General features: G+C 41.7%; 1 protein-coding gene across 1 annotated transcript in view; it reads left to right on the top strand.

Annotated features, from left to right (window-relative positions):
- Positions 1-20,667, top strand: part of LOC104682181 (kinetochore scaffold 1-like) — a 33,851-nt gene continuing 13,184 nt past the window's right edge. The window contains exons 1-7 of the mRNA XM_030931487.1: positions 1-96; positions 499-566; positions 1,153-1,251; positions 14,120-14,235; positions 17,360-17,450; positions 18,007-18,123; positions 19,790-19,877. Of these exons, the coding sequence (XP_030787347.1) occupies positions 516-566; positions 1,153-1,251; positions 14,120-14,235; positions 17,360-17,450; positions 18,007-18,123; positions 19,790-19,877 (562 nt within the window). The 5' untranslated portion in view covers positions 1-96; positions 499-515. The remainder of the gene's footprint in view (positions 97-498; positions 567-1,152; positions 1,252-14,119; positions 14,236-17,359; positions 17,451-18,006; positions 18,124-19,789; positions 19,878-20,667) is intronic.

The following is a 20,667-nucleotide window of genomic DNA, read 5'->3' as shown; positions in this document are numbered from 1 at the left end:
ACAGCGTATTGACAAAAAACCTGAGCAGGACCCCATCTAGTTGCAGCAGCTCTCTGGATTCAGTCAAGGCTGATGGGACCTGTCTGGACTTCAGCAGTAAGAGCTTCATAAAGGCTAAATAATAGCAGCCTTCTGCTTACTTGACTAATAATAAGTAATTTTCAGTTCAGGAAATACTTGAATGTTGTATATGCCTTTCTGGGATTATAAAAAGTTGATCAGTAAAATAATATTTAGTTTATTTTTAATTCTTAGTTATTGTAATGCACTGAGAAGTGACATACTACAGAGAAATAGTGATTTCCTTCATGGGCTTATAATTAGTGGAGAAACACTGGAGTCTTAAAGCTATAATATACTTTGCTGTGCTACATGACTGTCTTCCCAGAAAGATCCCAGTGGGTGGCTTCAGGATCAGAAACAATCTGAATGATAACCACAGTTAAGTTTACAGTTCAGTTTTGACTTGTTCATCACCAGAATTTGCTTTACTTCTAGCTTACCGCAGTAGTCAAATGGAATCACAGTTTCTCAGAGATACTATTTGTGAAGAGAGCTTGAGGGAGGTATGTTAAAATTATTTTTCTTTTTTTTAATTTATAAAGAAAAGAGGTTTAAACATCTCATTTCTAATACATGTAATATTCTTGGTTTTAAATTTTGTTTTATGAAATATTTCAAATATACAGAAGACTACTTTTCTTAAAGATCCAACCTAGCAATTAATTAAATGGAGTAGTAGTCACGATTAAAAGGTATTTATTTTGGCTGGTCATGGTAGTGCATGCCTGTAATCCCAGCAACATGGGAGCCTGAGGCAAGAGAATCACTTGAGCCCAGGAGTTCAAGGCTGCAGTGAGCCATGATCACACAACTGTACCCCAGGCTGGGTGACAGAGCAAGACCTTGTCTCAAAAAAAGAGAAAAAAAGATGTATGTTTTGGGTTTTGGGATTTTTAAAACTCTATTGTTATTCAATAACCTTAAGAAATAATCTTAGATAAAATCTGCTCATGTATAGCCTGCAGATAGCTGGATGATATTTCCATAAATGTATACAGTATACTTTAAGCTTTTAGAAACAAATGAGGTGGTTATATCAAAGTGAGATCACATTGAATTTTCGTGTGGACTTTTTTTTTCTTTTCTCAGAAACTCCAAGATGGGAGAATAACAATAAGGGAGTTCTTTATACTTCTCCAGGTCCACATCTTGATACAGAAACCCCGACAGAGCAATCTCCCAGGCAATGTAAGTGCAGTTTCTTGGCAAATTGGTTATCTCAGTTAAAATATGTTGCACTTTTTACTAAACTGCATCAAAGCAAACATTTATTTAAAAGCACACAAAGAATGGAAGAGAGCAAATTTTCCTATAGAGAGTTTTCTTTCTTTTTTTTTTTTTTGAGACAGAGTCTCGCTCTGTTGCCCAGGCTGGAGTGCAGCGGCATGATCTCGGCTCACTGCAACCTCTGTCTCCTGGGTTCAAGTGATTCTCTTGCCTCAGCCTCCTGAGTAGCTGAGACTACAGGCACGTGCCACCACACCCAGCTAATTTTTGTATTTTTGTAGAGACAGGGTTTCATTGTATTGGCCAGCCTGGTCTCGAACTCCTGATCTCGTGATCCACCCACCTCAGCCTCCCAAAGTGCTGTAATTACAAGTGTGAGCCACCATGCCCAGCCGAGAGTTTTCTTATAGTAGAGAGATTTGTTATTAGCATAAACAAAAAACAAAAATTTTCACATGAATTTTTTTATCATGGATTTTGATAAGATAAAATTTGAATTTTCCCTTCATTCCTTGCCATCTATTTTTTTGATACATTTTCTTGATTACAAAACTAAATGTGCTTTTTCCTCCATTATAAAAATCTAAGGGTAGCAGAGGTTTTTAATGAACAGTTTTCAAAATCAAAAATACGTAAACTGGATAAAAATCATAAATATTTGAATAATACAGTCAACAAACTCAATTTAAAAGATTAATAGAAAAACTTATATTCCTTACATAGGAATATTTTTTCTCTTTTTTTTTTTGAGACGGAGTCTTGCTCTGTCGCCCAGGCTGGAGTGCAGTGGCTGGATCTCAGCTCACGGCAAGCTCCGCCTCCTGGGTTTACGCCATTCTCCTGCCTCAGCCTCCCGAGTAGCTGGGACTACAGGCATTCACCACCTCACCCGGCTAGATTTTTGTATTTTTTAGTAGAGACGGGGTTTCACCATGTTAGCCAGGATGGTCTTGATCTCCAGACCTCGTGATCCCCCCGTCTCGGCCTCCCAAAGTGCTGGGATTACAGGCTTGAGCCACCGCACCTGGCCGAGGAATATTTTTTCTCTTAAGTCTATCAAACGTTTCCAAAAGTTAGTTATACCCTTGGCCACAAAGAAAACATTAATAAATTTTTTAAAATGGAGGTTTTATAGAGACTACATAATCTAATCTTGATCCAATACAATTTAGAACTAATAAAAGAACCAAAACATTCTGAGATTCTTAGAAATTAAGAAACACAGTATCTTGTAGACAAAGTGTCCCCAACCCCTGGGGTTAGGAACTGGGCCGTATAGCAGGAGGTGAATGGTGGTGGAGCAAACAAAGCTTCATCTGTATTTATAGCCACTTCCCATTGCTTGCATTACCAACTGAGCTCTGCCTCCTTTCAGATCAGCAGTGGCGTTAGATTCTCATAGAAGTATGAACCCTATTGTGAACTGCACACATGAAGGATCTAGGTTGCACACCCCTTAAGAGAATCTAATACATGATTATCTGTCAGTGCCTCCTATCACCCCCAGATGGGACCATCTAGTTGCAAGAAAATAATCTTAGGGCTCCCACAGATGCTATATTATGATGAGTTATATAATTATTTCATTATATATTACAAAGTAGTAATAATAGAAATAAAGTTTAGACTGGGCATGGTGGCTCACACCTGTAATCCCAGCACTTTGGGAGGCCCAGCCAGACAGATCACCCGAGCTTAGGAGTTCAAGACCAGTCTGACCAACATGGCTAAACCCGTGTCTAAAACAATACAAAAATTAGCTGGGCATGGTGGCACACACCTGTCGTCCCAGCTACTTGGGAGGTTGAGGTGGGAGGATGGCTTGAGCCCAGGAAGTGGAGGTTGCATTGAGCCAGTATTGCACCACTGCACTCCAGCCTAGGCAACAAAGCCGGATCCTGTCTCAAAAAAAAAAAAAAAAGAAAGTTCAGAATAAATGTAGTGTGCTTGAATCATCCTGAGGCTATCCCCTCTTCCTGGTCCTTGGAGAAATTGTCTTCCATGAAACTGGTCCCTGGTGCCAAAAAGGTTGGGAACTGCCGTTGTAGACAATGTAGTTGGGTAAAAAAACAGGAAACACTTCTAGATAATTCCTAGATCAGATAAGTTGAAACTATTTCTAATAAAGGAGAATATTTAATGGCTAATCTGTGGGACATATAGCAAAAGCTATACTTAGCAGGAATTAAAAGTCTTAGATATCTTTGTTGTCATGGAGTCTAAAACTAAAGAAATTTTTATTCATTTATTTACTTTTAGAGACAAGATCTTGCTATGTTGCCCAGGCTGTTCTTGAGCTCCTGGGCTTAAGCAGTCCACCCACTTTGGCCTCCTAAAGTGCTATAATTACAGGCATGAGCCACCATGCCCAGCCAGATTATTTTTAATACTCATAATATCCACAAAAAAAATAGAAAGAATTAATATAGGTAAAAAGTGGGGCCGGGCGCGGTGGCTCAAGCCTGTAATCCCAGCACTTTGGGAGGCCAAGACGGGTAGATCGCAAGGTCAGGAGATCGAGACCAACCTAGCTAACACGGCGAAACCCTGTCTCTACTAAAAAATACAAAAAACTAGCCGGGCGAGTTGGCGGGCGCTGTAGTCCCAGCTACTTGGGAGGCTGAGGCAGGAGAATGGCGTAAACCCGGGAGGCGGAGCTTGCAGTGAGCTGAGATCTGGCCACTGCACTCCAGCCTGGGCAACAGAGCGAGACTCCGTCTCAAAAAAAAATAAAAATAAAAAAAAAAATAAAAAAAAAAAAGTGGAGCTAATGAAATAGAAAACAAAAATTGGTGGAAAGGATAAATCCAGGCCAGGCGTGGTGGCTCACACCTATAATTTCAGCACTTTGAGAGACCAAGGCGAGAGGAATGCTTGAGCTCAGGAGTTTGAGACCAGCCTCGGGAAAATAGGGAGACCCTGTCTCTACAGAAAATTTTAAAATTGGCCAAGTGTAGTGGCCTGTGACTGTGGTCCCAACTACTCAGGAGGCTGTCATGGGAGGATCTCTTGAGCCTAGGGGTTCAAGGCTGCAGTGAGCCGTGATTGCACCACTGCCCTCCAGCCTGGTCAACAGAACAAGACCCCATCTCAACAACAACAACAAAAGAATAAATCCAAAAGCTGTACTTCGAAAAGACGATAAAATTAGAAAACTCCTGGCCGGGCGCGGTGACTCAAGCCTGTAATCCCAGCACTTTGGGAGGCCAAGGCGGGCAGATCAGGAGGTCAGGAGATCGAGACCATCCTGGCTAACGCGGTGAAACCCCGTCTCTACTAAAAAATACAAAAAAAAAAACTAGCCGGGCGAGGTGGCGGCGCCTGTAGTCCCAGCTACTCGGGAGGCTGAGGCAGGAGAATGGCGTAAACCCGGGAGGCGGAGCTTGCAGTGAGCTGAGATCCGGCCACTGCACTCCAGCCTGGGCGACAGAGCGAGACTCCGTCTCAAAAAAAAAAAAAAAGAAAACTCCTGAGGAGTCTAATTAAGAAGAAACAAGCAGCTGCACACAGTGGCTGGTTCCTGTAGTTCTGGCTACGTGGGAGGCTGAGGAGGGGAGATCACTTAAAACTAAGAGTTCAAGACCAGCCTGGGCAACATAGCGAGACCCCCCACATCTTTTAATTAAATGAATGAATGAAAAAAGAGAAAGCCGAAATATAGAAGATTAAGAAAGAATACATACTCATAGATTAAAAGAGATCAAAATAATTTTTTGATGGGTGCCATGGCTCACATCTGTAATGTGAGGTGGGAGGATTGCTTGACCCTAGGAGTTTGAGACCAGACTGGGCAACAGGAAAAATCCTGTACAAAATAAAATAATTAGCCAGGCCTGGTTGCACGTGCCTGTAGTCCCAGCTACTCGGGAGGCTGAAGTGGGAGGATGACTTGAGCCCAGGAGGCAGAACTTGCAAGGAGCCAAGATTGTAGCACTGAACTCCAACCTTGGAGATAGAGCTGGACCCTGTCTCAAAAACAAAAAACAAAAAACAAAAAAAAAAACAAGAAAGTGAAAAGGCAACCCACAGAATGCAAGAAAACAGTTGAAATCATACATCTGATAAGAAGCTTTATCCAAAATAGATAAAGAACTCTTACAACTCAATAATAAAAATACAGTCCAATTTAGGCCTGGCTTGGTAGCTCATGCCTGTAATCTTAGCAGTTTGAGTGGCCTAGACTAGAGGACTGCTTGAGCTCAGGAGTTTGAGACCAGCCTGGGCAACATAGTGAGACCCCATCTCTATTTAAATAAATAAATAAAACATAGTGAGACCCTGTCTCTATTTAAATAAATAAATAAAATACAACCCAATTTAAAAATGATCAAAGGATCTGAAAAGATATTTTTCCAAATAACAGTCATGTGCTGCATAGGGACATTTTGGTCAACAGCGAACCACATATACACAGGTGGTCCCATAAGATTTTTATGGAGGCCAGGCATGGTGGCTCACACCTATAATCCCAGCACTTTGGGAGGCCAAGGCGGGTGGATCATTTGAGGCCAGGAGTTTGAGACCAGCCTGGCCAACATGGCAAAACCCTGTCTCTACAAAAATTAGCCAGGCATAATGGCATGTGCCTGGAGTCCCAGCTACTGAATCTCTTGAACCCAGGAGGTGGAGGCTGCATTAAGCCAAGGTCACGCCACTGCACTCCAGCCTGGGCAACAGAGCAAAACTGTCTCAAAAAAAAAAAAAAAAATTATAATGGAGCTGGAAAATTCCCATTGTCTAGTGACATTGTGATGTTGTAGCACAACACATTACTCACATGTTTGTGGTGATGCTAATGTAAACAAACCTGTGCTGCCATTCCTATTAAAGGGTAGTACCTATAATTATGTACAGTAAAATAGTACTTGATAAAGATGACAAACCATTAGGTTGCTGTTTTATGTATTTACTATACTGTACTCTTTTTTTTTTTTTTTTTTGAGACGGAGTCTCGCTCTGTTGCCCGGGCTGAAGTGCAGTGGCCGGATCTCAGCTCACTGCAAGCTCCACCTCCCGGGTTTACGCCATTCTCCTGCCTCAGCCTCCTGAGTAGCTGGGACTACAGGCGCCCGCCACCTCGCCCGGCTGGTTTTTTGTATTTTTTAGTAGAGATGGGGTTTCACCAGATTAACCAGGATGGTCTCAATCTCCTGACCTTGTGATCCGCCTGTCTCGGCCTCCCAAAGTGCTAGGATTACAGGCTTGAGCCACCGCACCTGGCCTATACTGTACTCTTTATTGTTATGTTATTTTATTTTTTTGAACTAGAATCTCACTTTGTCACCCAGGCCAGAGTATAATGACCTTGGCTCACTGCAGCCTCAAACTCCGGTGCTCAAGTGATTCTCTTGCCTCAGCCTCCCAAGTAGCTAGGATTATTGGCACAAGCCACCACACCTGGCTAATTTTTAAATATTTCATAGAGATGCGGTCTCCCTATGTCGACCAGGCTGGTATCAAATTCCTGGCCTCAAGCAATCCTATCTTGCCCCTCAAAGTACTGGGATTGCAGGTGCAAGACACCATGCCTGGCCCTTATTGTTATTTTAGAGTGTGCTCCAACTTATAAATAAAACAAATTAACTGTAAAACAGCCTCAGGCAAGTCCTGCAGGAGTTATTCCAAAAGAAGGCATTGTTATCATAGGAGATGATAGCTCCATGGGTGTTACTGTTCCTCCAGACCTTCCAGTAGAACAAGAAGTGGAGGTAGAAGACAATGATATTAATGATTTTGAGCCTGTGTAGGCCTAGGCTAATGTGTGTGTTTGTATCTTAGGTTTTTGTTATTGTTGTTGTTTGTTTGTTTTTGAGACCAAGTTTCACTCTTGTTGCCCAGGCTGGAGTGCAGTGGCACGATCTCAGCTCACTGCAACCTCCGCCTTCCAGGTTCAGGAGATTCTCCTGCCTCAGCCTCCCAAGTACCTGGGATTACAGGCACATGCCACCACACCTTGCCAATTTTTGTGTTCTTAGTAAATATAGGGTTTCACCCTTTTGGCCAGGCTGGTCTAGAACTCTTGACCTCGTGATCTGCCCACCTTGGCCTCCCAAAGTGCTGGGATTACAGGCATGAGCCACCGCGCCTGGCACGTGAATATACTTTAAAATTCATTTAATTGTATACTTAAATGGATGGATTGCATTGTATGTGAATTATATCTCCATAAAGCTGTTTAGAAACAAATCAATTCCTGGAGAATTATATATTTGAATGTGAAAGGTAAATCAAGAATAGAAATTGGGAAGATGGGCACAACCCTTTTGGGCTTCAGCCTCATTGCCATGATAGCTACCCCTTGCCAGTAGAATCCTCTTGCCTCAGCTGTAGATAGGGAGGAGAAAGGAGCTTAAGTGTGCATCCAGGGGCTAATACTCTTTTTACTTTCCCTTTATAAGAAAAGTAGAAAGACTATCAGGGGACGAAGACCAAACAGAGGAGAGCAGAGGGGAAGGATTGGAACAGAGAGGATGCTGGCAGGGTGAAGGAGGGAGAGGATGCTTTACGAATTGATCCTTGACAAATTGATGTTATGAATCTTCCCCTTTCCTCCCAGGTCTTGCTGAAGTCAGGAGGGGCAATGATAGGAAAATACATGTGGGAACAAACTTATCAAAATGGGAAGAGAGTTCAGGGTACTTCAGGAAAGAAGTTGATAATCCCAAAATAGGAAAAGGCCAAAGAGATGGATTATATATGGACCATGGAAAATGAGGTTCATGGCTGTGGGAATCTGTTTCAGGATTTAAATGACTGTGGCTCTTTTAGGGTAGAGGAATTTGGGAATTTTTTTTTTTTTTTTTTTTTTTTTTTGAAATGAAATTTCGCCCTTCTTGACCAGGCTGGAGTGCGGTGGCACGATCTCGGCTCACTGCAACCTCCACTTCCCGGGTTCAAGCGATTCTCCTGCCTCAGCCTCGCAAGTAGCTAGGATTACAGGCATGTGCTATCACGCCTGGTTAATTTTGTATTTTTAGTAGAGGTGGGGTTTCCCCGTATTGGTCAGGCTGGTCTCAAACTCCCAACCTCAGATGATCTGCCCACCTTGGCCTCCCAAAGTGCCGAGATTATAGGCGTGAGCCACCGCACCCACCTGGGGAATGTATTCTTGAGGCAGGGGGAGAGATGTGTGCCAGCCCTCATAGACATGTACACAGCTCCCATATATACGTACAGTGGCAGGAACTCAGTTGGCAGCATGAGCAGAAGATGCTATTGTAGAGGCCCATGACCCCCTGCATGCTCATGTAGTGACTCAGGGCAAAGCACTGTAACTCACATCCCGTATAAGGTTGAGGAACTGTTGTGGTTTTTTTGGTTTTTTTTTTTTTTTTTTTTTTGAGTCAGAGTCTCACTCTGTCGCCCAGGCTGGAGTGCAGTGGTGTGATCTCAGCTCACTGCAACCTCCACTTCCCAGGTTCAAGTGATTCTCCCTGCCTCAGCCTCCCCAGTAGCTGGGGTTACAGGTGCCCAACACCATGCCTGGCTAATTTTTCTATTTTTAGTAGACATGGGATTTCGCCATGTTGGCCAGGCTGGTCTCGAACTCCTGACCTCAGGTGATCTGCCCACCTCGGCCTCCCAAAGTGCCAAAGTGCTGGGATTACAGGTGTGAGTTCCTGGCAGATCTCTGGAAACGTCATCTTGTGCTTCCCTTTATGTGTTATGAAAGTTTATGATGAAACCTCCTTTTAAAAAAAATGTTAGTATTATAGGAAATTTCAAACATATCAGAAAATAGAGAATAGTTTTATTAACCCCCTATGTGTCTATCACCCAACTTCAGAAATTATCACCTCTTGTCTTGGTGCTATGGCTCATACCTGTAATCCCAGTACTTTGGGAGGCCTAGGCAGGAGGATCACTTGAGGTCAGGAGTTCGAGACCAGCCTAGCCAACATGGTGAAACCCTGCTCTACCAAAAAAATACTAAAATTAGCTGAAAGTGGTGGTGCATGCCTGTAGTCCCAGCTACTCGCAAGGCTGAAGTGGGAGAATCACTTGAACCAGGGAGATGGAGGCTGCAGTGAGCTGAGATCATGCCACTGAGCTCCAGCCTGAGCAACAGAGTGAGACTCCGTCTCAAAAAAAAAAAAAAAAAAAAAAGATATATATGAAACATAAATTAATTTTGTGTATAGAAATTTCCCCTGCCCCCCATTATTGTGATGCAAACCCCAAACATCATCAATCTATAAATATTTCAGTATATATTTCCTAAAGAGATGAAGACTCTTATTTTAAAAACATATCCAATGTCATAATCATACTATAAAATGATTGATTATTCAGTCAGTGTTTATATTTCCCTGATCGTCTTATGCCTTTTTTTTGCCCCAGTTTGTTATCTTGGGATCCAAATGAGATTCAAACATTGCCAATTAGTTGAAATCTCTCTTTAGTCTTATAATCTATAAGGTCCTTTTCCATCTCTTTTTCTCTTTTTGTCTTTTTTTTTTTGTATTTTAAAAATATTTTTAATCTTCATTTTTTTTCTTTCTTTCCTTCCTTTTAATGAAGAAATTGGGTTTTTCCTGTAGAGTTTACCACAGTCCAGATGTTGCTAATTGTGCATGCCCAAATATTTCTCTACCCTTGTTTTTTTTTTGTAAATTGATGATAGGCTTGATCAGATTAACAGGGTTTTTTTTTTTTTTTTTCAAGTTTACTTCATAGTTGTAATCCATTAGGATAATGTCTGGTGATGACGTGTATGCAGCCATTAATTCATTAGGGGTTGTAAAGAAGTGATATACTCCAGGTTGAGCATCCCTAATCCAAAAAATCAAAAATCTGAAATGCTCTAAAACCCAAAATTTTTAAGTGCTGACGTGATGCCACAAATGGAAAATTTCACACCTGACCTCATGTAATGAATGGGTTGCTGTCAAAATGTACTGTGAGTCAGGAATGATGGTGATGCCAAACAGCCACAGATAGTCCACATGGGTGGCTGAGGTAGTGATACCTTTGCTTTATGATGGTTCAATGTATATAAGCTTTGTTTCATGCAAATTATTTAAAATATTGTATGAAATTACTGTCAGGCTATGAGTATAAGATATATATGAAGCCAGGCGCGGTGGCTCAAGCCTGTAATCCCAGCACTTTGGGAGGCCGAGACGGGCGGATCACAAGATCACGAGATCGAGACCACCCTGGCTAACACGGTGAAACCCCGTCTCTACTAAAAAATACAAAAAACTAGCCGGGCGAGGTGGCAGGCGCCTGTAGTCCCAGCTACTCGGGAGGCTGAGGCAGGAGAATGGCGTGAACCCGGGAGGCGGAGCTTGCAGTGAGCCGAGATCGCACCGCTGCATTCCAGGCTGGGCGACAGAGCAAGACTCCGTCTCAAAAAAAAAAAGATGTATATGAAACATAAATTAATTTCGTGTATAGACACGTTCCATCCCCAGGATATCTCATTATGTATATGCAATATTCCAAAAATCTGAAAAAAATTCCACAATACTTAACTGGGCACGGTGGCTCACACCTGTAATCTCAGCACTTTGGGAAGCCAAGGCAGGCAGATTGCCTGAGCTCAGGAGTTCGAGACCAGCCTGGGCAACATGGTGAAACCCTGTCTCTACTAAAAATACAAAAAAAGTAGCCAGGTATGGCAGCATGCACCTGTAGTCCCAGCTACTCGGGAGACTGAGGCAGGAGAATTGCCTCAACCTTGAACCCAGGAGGCAGAAGTTACAGTGAGCCAAGATCACACCACTGCACTCCAGCCTGGGTGACAGAGCGAGACTCCATCTCCGAAAAGAAAAGAAGAGAAGAGAAGAGGGAAGAGGGAAAAGGGAAAAAGGAGAGGGGAGGGGAGGATAATCTGGGTTCTAGTGTTGTCATATTTATATTTAGAGATGGGGTCTCTCACCATGCCCAACTAAAGTTTAAAAACTGTTTTAAAGACAAGCTCTTGCTGTGTTTCTCAGGCTGGTCTCAAGTTCCTATCCTCAAGTGATCCTTCTGCCTCAACCTCCTGGGATTACAGCATGAGCCACTGTGCCCAAGTCTGCCATTTATTTTTCTTTTCTTTTTTTTTTTTTTTGAGACAGAGTCTTGCTCTGTCACCCAGTCTGGAGTGCAATGGTGCGATCTCGACTCACTGCAACCTCCACCTCCCGGGTTCAAGCGATTTTCCCGCCTCAGCCCCCCAAGTAGCTGGGATTACAGGTGCCTGCCACCACGCCCGGCTAGTTATTGTATTTTTTAGTAGAGATGGGGTTTTGCCAGGTGGGCCAGGCTGGTCTTGAACTCCTGACCTCAGGTGATCTGCCTGCCTTGGCCTCCCAAAGTGTTGGGATTACAGGCGTGAGCTACCACGCCCGTCTGCCATTTCTTTTTTTTTTCTTTTTTCTGTTTTTTTTTTTTTTTTTTTTGAGATAGAGTTTTGCTCTTGTTGCCCAGGCTGGAGTGCAATGGCGCTATCTTGGTTCACTGCAACCTCCACCTCCCGGGTTTAAGCAATTCTCCTGCCTCAGCTTCCCGAGTAGCTGGGATTACAGGATGCGCTACCACACCCGGCTAATTTTGTATTTTTAGTAGAGACAGGATTTCTCTATTGTTAGTCAGACTGGTTATGAACTCCCAAACTCGGGTGATCCGCCCGCCCCGGCCTCCCAAAGTGCTGGGATTACAGGCATGAGCCACTGTGCCCAGCCTTCCATTTCTTTTTTAACCAGTACATACAGTTTTGATTGTTATGTTTAAGTCTAGCCTTAAAAATCTTTTTTTTTGGCCGGGCGCGGTGGCTCAAGCCTGTAATCCCAGCACTTTGGGAGGCCGAGACGGGCGAATCATGAGGTCAGGAGATCGAGACCATCCTGGCTAACACGGTGAAACCCCGTCTCTACTAAAAATACAAAAACTAGCTGGGCGAGGTGGCGGGCGCCTGTAGTCCCAGCTACTCGGGAGGCTGAAGCAGGAGAATGGCGTAAACCCGGGAGGCGGAGCTTGCAGTGAGCTGAGATCTGGCCACTGCACTCCAGTCCGGGCGACAGCGAGACTCCGCCTCAAAAAAAAAAAAAAAAAATCTTTTTTTTTTTTTGGCTGGGTGCAGTGGCTCATGCTCGTAATCCCAGCACTTTGGGAGACCAGAGCAAGAGGATCACTTGAGTCTAGGAGTTTGAGACCATCCTGGGTAACGCAGCAAAACCCCATACCTAAAAAAAAAAAATTTGGCCGAGCATGATGGCTTATGTCTGTAATCCCAGCATTTTGGGAAGCCGAGGTGGGCAGATCACCTGAGGCCAGGGGTTCGAGACCAGCCTGGCCAACATGGTGAAACCCCATATCTACTAAAAATACAAAAGTAGCCAGGCATGGTGGCACACACCTGTAATCCCAGCTACTATGGAGGCTGAGATAGGAGAATCGCTTGAAGCCAGGAGGTGGAGGTTGCAATGAGCTGAAATCACTCCACTGCACTCCAGCCTGAGCAACAAGAGCAAAACTTAATCTCAAAAAAAAAAAAGGAAAAAAAATTTCGTTTTAATTAGCCAAGCGTGGTGGCTGGCATGCACCTGTAGTCCTAGTTTCTTGGCAGACTGAGGCTGGGGAATTGCTTGATCCCGGGAGGCTGAGGCTGCAATGAGCCGTGATCACACCATTACACTGCAGCCTAGGTGACAGCCAGACCCCATCTCAAAAAAAAAAAAAGTCTAGTCATAGCTGGAGACAGTGGCTAACATCTGTAATCCCAGTGCTTTGGGAGGTTGAGGTAGGAGAATCACTTGAGGCCAGGAATTCGAAACAACGAATTGCTGGGCAACGTAGCAAGACCCCATCTCTACAAAAAATTTTAAAATTAGCCAGGCATGGTGACACACCTGTACTCCTAGCTACTGGAGAGGATGAGGCAGGAAGATCGCTTGAGCCTCGGAGTTGGAGGTTCATTTGTGGGGTTTTGTTTGATTTTTGTAAATAAGGAACTGACTTGATTTTTATCTTTTCTTTCTTTCTTTCTTTCTTTTCTTTTCTTTTGTTTTTTTTTTTTTGTTTTTGTTTTTTTTTTTTTTTTGACTGAATCTTGCTCTGTTGCCCAGGCTGGAGTGCAGTGGTGGAATCTTGGCTCACTGCAACCTACACCTCCCGGGCTCAAGCAGTTCTCCTGCTTCAGCTTCCAGAGTAGCTGGGACTATAGGCGTGCCACCACGCCCAGCTAATTTTTGTATTTTTAGAAGAGACAGGGTTTCACCATTTGGCCAGGCTGGTCTCAAACTCCTGACCTCAAGTGATCTGCCTGCCACCTCCCAAAGTGCTGGGATTACAGGTGTGATCCACCAAACCTGGCCCTGACTTGATTTTTTCAATACTGCATCAAGGACATCAAAGCCATTGGATTAGTGCTATAAAAACATTTTTAAATAACCAAATTTTCCCTGTCTTATTTTGTAATTGGAGGATATGCCAGAAAAGTTTGAGTTCAGCTTGGGATAGAGTAAGGATTATGGCTAGAGAATGGGAATAGTTACTAGGAAACTGGCTTAAAAAAAAAAAAATTAAAAAGCGTTCCTGGTAAGTTTGAATTTTTAGGTAGTATTTATTTTCTTAACATAGCCATATTCAAACTACTGTCATTCCCATGTGAGTAAGAAAAACCACAGTTCCAGTAAACATCTATGGGGAAAGGGACTTAGAAGTCAGAGACTTGAATTCAGATTCCAATTTTTTGCTTACTGGCATTATGAACTTGATGGAATATGTCAAATTTTTCTTTGTAGAATGTTTTAAAATAGGCACTCTGAAATTTGAGTTAATTCTTATATATGGTTTTGTCTACAAGATACCAGTTCTAAGGGACTGAATTTTTTTTTTCCAGTTTACTATAAACACACCACCTACTCCAGAAGACCTGATGTTAAGTCAATATGTTTACCGACCCAAGATACAGATTTATAGAGAAGATTGTGAGGCTCGTCGCCAAAAGATTGAAGAGTATGAAAGCTTTAATTTTTATGTGTGTTTTTTTGAGGGGAGGGGAGGGATCAGTGAATAGTTTGGTAAGGTTTTGATTAGAATAACACTGGCATGGGGTAAAGTTGATGGCATTAATTGGCAGTGTGATGTGGGAGAAAGAGCTTTGGCCTTGTAGTCAGATTGAAGCTCAATCTTGGCTTCAACACTAGCTGTGTAGCCTTGGGTAAGTCATTTAACCTTCATTTCCAAATCCATCAAGTGGGGTTAATAAAACCTACTCGGCCAATAGATATGAACAATAGAAATGGCGTATATAAATTGTTTTCATACCATTCTTAGGAAAAAATAGGTGTTCTAAGAGATGGGGTCTCTCACCATGCCCAACTAAAGTTTAAAAACTGTTTTAAAGACAAGCTCTTGCTGTGTTTCTCAGGCTGGTCTCAAGTTCCTATCCTCAAGTGATCCTTCTGCCTCAACCTCCTGGGATTACAGCATGAGCCACTGTGCCCAAGTCTGCCATTTATTTTTCTTTTCTTTTTCTTTTTTTTTTTTTTTTTTTTTGAAACAGAGTCTTGCTCTGTCACCCAGTCTGGAGTGCAATGGTGCGATCTCGACTCACTGCAACCTCCACCTCCCGGGTTCAAGCGATTTTCCCGCCTCAGCCCCCCCAAGTAGCTGGGATTACAGGTGCCTGCCACCACGCCCGGCTAGTTATTGTATTTTTTAGTAGAGACGGGGTTTTGCCAGGTGGGCCAGGCTGGTCTTGAACTCCTGACCTCAGGTGATCTGCCGTGGTGATTCTGTTCATAAGAATGAACAGTAATTATTAGATTATGATATCATAAGTTGATTGCTAGAGAACATCTTCAAAAGAAAATACCCTTTAGAGATTTATGCAAGTTGAGTAACCCTAATATGGAAATTGGAAATCTGAAATGCTCCAAAATCCAAAACGTTTTAGCCACCAACATGATGCAAGTGGAAAATTCCACACATAAATACTTAAGTACTTTACACAAACTTTGTTTCATGCACAAAATTGTTTAAAATATTGTATAAAATTACCTTCAAACTATGTGTACAAGGTATACATGAAACATAAATTAATTTTACGTTTAGGCTTGGGTTTCACCCGCAAGATTTCTCATATATCCGAATAGTCCAAAATCCAAAATACTTCTGTTCCCAAGCATTTCAGATAAGGGGTACTCAATCTGTATATAGTGCCTGAAATCAGATTGCCTTTGAGTGTATAATTTTACCACATTTACGCTTGTTTATGTATATGAAAGAACATGGTTTTACTTAGAAGATAGCTCATTGCTATGGTATACGTAAATACTGCAGACTGATTTACAAATTAGATATATCTAGATTGCCTTAGGTAAATCAGACTTTAAAACTCAGAATAATGTTTATGTCATACTCATCTGGGACTATCCGACTAAATTTGAACCAATCTAACAGAAAAGAAATAAAATAATCTTTAAGAATTATCTGTGTTTTAGAAGTAGAAGAAAAAGAATATTAAAAAATTTCAAAAAGAATTACGTAGTTTTAAAATCAGAAATGTAAGATATTTCAGATTTGCCTGATTCTGTTCATTTAACAAATATTTATTGAGCACCTGTATCTGCCAGTGTACTATACGATGCACTGGGGTTCATCACTGAACAAAACTGGCAAATTTTATATCTTCATATTGTTGGAAAGAGTTGGCTCGGTCAGGATTTCCCTGAGAATGTTTGTTTGTTTGTTTCTTTGTTTATTTTAATTGAGACAAGAGTCTTGCGATGTTGCCCAGGTTGGAGTGTAGTGGCACCATCTCAGCTCACTGCAACTGCCACATCCTGGATTCGAGCAATTCACCTGCCTCAGCCTGCCGGGTAGCTGGGATTACAGGTGCCCGCCAACATGCCGGGCTAATTTTTGTATTTTTAGTAGAGACGGGGTTTCACCATGTTGGCCAGGCTGGTCTTGAACTCCTGACCTCAAGTGATCCACCCACCTCAGCCTCTCAAAGTGCTGGGATTACAGGCCTTGAACCACCACACCAGCTGAGAATGTTTATTTTGAATGAAAGAGGATCTTACACTCAATGAGCAGTTGGTTTAGGTGTGCTTTACTGTTTGATTTTGCATCTATGTGCCTGCATATATCCTCTACAAGAGATCTTTTATCTCCGTTAGAAATTTATTTTCTCCATTTATTAACAAAATACTAATATATATTGAGACTATAATAGCTTTGCTGCTTTTATAAATGCTATTCTAAAAATGTGAAATATGACTTTAAACTGAATTGGAAAGTTTTATTTATTTTTTATTTATTAATTTTTTGAGACAGAGCCTCACTCTGTCACCCAGGCGCAATCTTGGCTCACTGAGAAATTCACCTCCCAGGTTCATGCCATTCTCCTGCCTCAGCCTCCCGAGTAGCTGGGACTACAGGCGCCCGCCACCACACCCAGCTAATTTTTTATTTTTAGTAGAGGCAGGTTTTCACCGTATTAGCCAGGATGATCTCTATCTCCTGACCCCGTGATCTGCCCGCCTCCGCCTCCCAAAGTCCTGGGATTACAGACGTGAGCCACTGCACCTGGCCAGGAACTTTTATTAAAATAATATACAAAAAAATTAAGTGGGCGTGGTGGCACGCGCCTGTATTCCCAGCTAACCGGGAGGCTGAGGCAAAGGCTGAAGCAAGAGAATTGCTTGAACCCAGAAGGTGGAGACTGCAGTGAGCCAAGATTGCACCACTGCACTCCAGCCTGGCAACAGGGTGAGACTCTGTCTCAAAAATAATAATAATAATGATAATAATAACAGTAGCTACAACTTTATAGCAGCGATCATTGACAGACCTTAGGATTCTTTATAAGCAAAATGTTTCACATTGGAACAAGTTGGTATGTTGAGATGAGAATTCTATTAGTGACAGAAGTTTTTTTGATTTATGACATTCTTGAACTGTTATTAAAGTGAATAATCAGATTGAATAATCAAGCTTTTTTTGAATGAATTCCCCTCTTATTATGTAGGAAAAAACTAGGAAGAATTAAATTAAGCCTGACTGTAGATCTGGGCTGGTTCGTTCAAGCTGGCTTCTGAACCCTGTGCTAATTAACTTTTCTGTATTTTAGATTAAAGCTTTCTGCATTGAACCAAGATAAACTGTTGGCTGATATAAATAAGAACCTGTGGGAAAAAATGAGACACTGCTCTGACGACGAGGTACTTTTGTCTCATTTTCTGAATGGGAATCAGTAAAGACATTCTGATCAATGTTTATTGTGAAATAAGTAACTGTTACTTGGTCATCAGTGATAAGTTATTTAACTTATTTTTTAGGTGTAATGTGGTACCAGGGTCTTATTTAATTACACACAATTGTTAATACGTAATCTTTTCAAACCTGAGATCAATTTAATATATGAACTATAGTTGAAGTTTATTTAGAGTTCCCTCCTGGCTATTTGCCTTTCACTTAGATTTAGACGAAGAAAAGATTTACTTTAATTGATTAAATAGCAAGCGACCCACTTTATAAATGTGCCCTAATATATTAAAAAGTTTCATTAACTAGGAGCCTGTCATTTTCTAATTCATAATATGAATAAGTGAATTAAAGGCAGGAATCAAAACTGAAATCTTTTTTCTGGTCTTACACAACAATTATATGGAATTAAATTTGCCAATGACACACGTCCTGCCTTAGGATAGGCAAATCCATTTACCCCTTCTGACTCATCTGTTTTAGTACAATGTACTCTCTAACTTTCCCTTCCAGCTGAAGGCCTTTGGAATTTACCTTAACAAAATAAAATCACGTTTTACCAAGATGACTAAAGTCTTCACTCACCAAGGAAAAGTGGCTCTGTATGGCAAGCTGGTGCAGTCAGCTCAGGTAATTTGAGACAGTTAATATCATAGAAAGAGATATTAAAATTACTTTATAGTGGTTATAGAATATGAAGAATGTTCCTTCGAAGACATGTGAGTAAGACTTGGGCAAAAACTTACAATTAAGAGGTAAGGTTCAATTTGTCAAAAGTGGCAAATCCTGGCATCTTGAGTAATACTGGAATATAATTACTAATGTGGACCTATGTCTAATCTCAAATACTATTATCCATCATACATACTGAAATAAAATATATAGGATTCTGGTCTCCCATTGCTAAGGACTATATCATAGTATTATCTTCTTCATAGTCCATACTAAGCTGTATATGTATGTACTTGTGTTTAAAGCAGCATTTCCCAAAATGATTAGCTTTTTTAAAAGGCTCTGCATTAAAAAACTTTCCATTGGCAAATAAGTATGGGAAATGTTGCAAGCAATATGCCCTTTCAGAGAAATACAATTTTTTAAAGTCTAAGCATAGGCCGGGCACGGTGGCTCAAGCCTGTAATCCCAGCACTTTGGGAGGCCGAGACGGGCGGATCACGAGGTCAGGAGATCGAGACCATCCTGGCTAACATGGTGAAACCCCGTCTCTACTAAAAATACAAAAACTAGACGGGCGAGGTGGCGGGCGCCTGTAGTCTCAGCTACTCAGGAGGCTGAGGCAGGAGAATGGCGTAAACCCGGGAGGTGGAGCTTGCAGTGAGCTGAGATCTGGCCACTGCACTCCAGCCCGGGCGACAGAGTGAGACTCCGCCTCAAAAAAAAAAAGTGTTTTTAAGTAATAAATATTAATATATTGTATTCCATGGAACACTTATAGAAATGCTAAAATAAGGCCGGGCGCGGTGGCTCAAGCCTGTAATCCCAGCACTTTGGGAGGCCGAGGCGGGCGGATCACGAGGTCAGGAGATCGAGACCATCCTGGCTAACACGGTGAAACCCCGTCTCTACTAAAAAAATACAAAAAACTAGCCGGGCGAGGTGGCGGGCGCCTGTAGTCCCAGCTACTTGGGAGGCTGAGGCAGAAAAAAAAAAAGAAATGCTAAAATAAAGTACCAAAATTAGTTTTATGTCAATATGCTTTTTAAATTATTTCATTTTCTTTTAATAAAATATTTTATTAAATTTATAAAATAAACTTATTTTCCGGAGTTCTTTTGGCTAAAACTTATTTTAATAAAATTATCTTTTATTTTTTAAGTTCCAGCTTAAAGCTTTGACCTTCATTTTAAGTTTTGCCTGTTTGTGGCCTGGGCGTGGTGGCTCACGCCTGTAATCCCAGCACTTTGGGAGGCCGAGGCAGGCAGATCACAAGGTTGGGAGATAGAGACCATCCTGTCTAACATGGTGAAACCCCATCTCTATTGAAAATACAAAAAATTAGCCGGGCGTGGTGGCGGGCGCCTGTAGTCCCAGCTACTCGGGAGGCTGAGGCGGGAGAATGGTGTGAACCCGGGAGGCGGAGCTTGCAGTGAGCCGAGATCGAGCCGCTGCGCTCCAGCCTGGGCAACAGAGCGAGACTCCACCTCAAAAAAAAAAAAAAAAAAAAAAAAAAGATTTGACTGTTTGTGATCATGATAGAGCAATTATGTGAGCAATCTGAACCATTTATAATATTTTCTTTAGAGGTTTAACCTGACAGTCTATAATCTTTTGTATTTAGAATGAGAGGGAGAAACTTCAAATAAAGATAGATGAGATGGATAAAATACTTAAGAAGATCGATAACTGCCTTAGTGAGATGGAAACAGGTAAAGTATTTTAAATACTTTTCCAAAAAAAAATTTTAATTGTATCTAAATGCTGTCCTACAGTAGAGAATGTTGATACCACAATATTGAAGACTTTTTAAGCAACTTGAGATATTAAATTAGAATAAATTGGCTGGACACAGTGGCTCACGCCTGTAATCCCAGCACTTTGAGAGGCTGAGCTGGGCAGATCACTTGAGGTCAGGAGTTTGAGACCAGCGTGACCAACATGGTGAAACCCCATCTCTACTAAAAGTTTAAAAATTAGCTGGGCGTGGTGGCGGGCGCATGTAGTCCCAGCTACTCAGGAGGCTGAGGCAGGAGAATCCCTTGAACCCAGGATGCGGAGGTTGCAGTGAGCCAATATTGCGCCACTACACTCCAGCCTGGGTGACAGAGTGAGACTCCATCTCAAAAATAATAAAACAAATACATAAATAAGTAAATTAGAGCAAATTAAACTTCCTTTACTATAGTCATCCATAATACAATCAAGAGCTTCTCAAGATAACCTAGACTGTAATTTTGTGTTTTTTAATAGATGAATTTATCTCAGTTTGAAAACTTATCTTTTCAGTTTGGCCTTTCATAATCCCAACTTTTTAGAGTTACTCTCCTGAAACTGCTTTCTCAAAGATCACATGATTCTGCATAGTCATCAAATTTTGTTCTTCTCAGTCCTTAGCCATTTTGACCTCTTTCAGCATTTGACACTGATGACTGTTATTTTCTTCCTGAAATGTTCATCTCCCTTAATCTCTGTGATAATGCACTACCTTGACCCAGTTGT

The sequence above is a fragment of the Rhinopithecus roxellana genome, chromosome 5 (assembly GCF_007565055.1).
Source record: "Rhinopithecus roxellana isolate Shanxi Qingling chromosome 5, ASM756505v1, whole genome shotgun sequence".
In the NCBI taxonomy this organism is placed as follows: Eukaryota; Metazoa; Chordata; class Mammalia; order Primates; family Cercopithecidae; genus Rhinopithecus; species Rhinopithecus roxellana.
The sequence above is the reverse complement of the archived record's forward strand: the minus strand, read 5'-3'. Positions and strand labels throughout refer to the sequence as shown.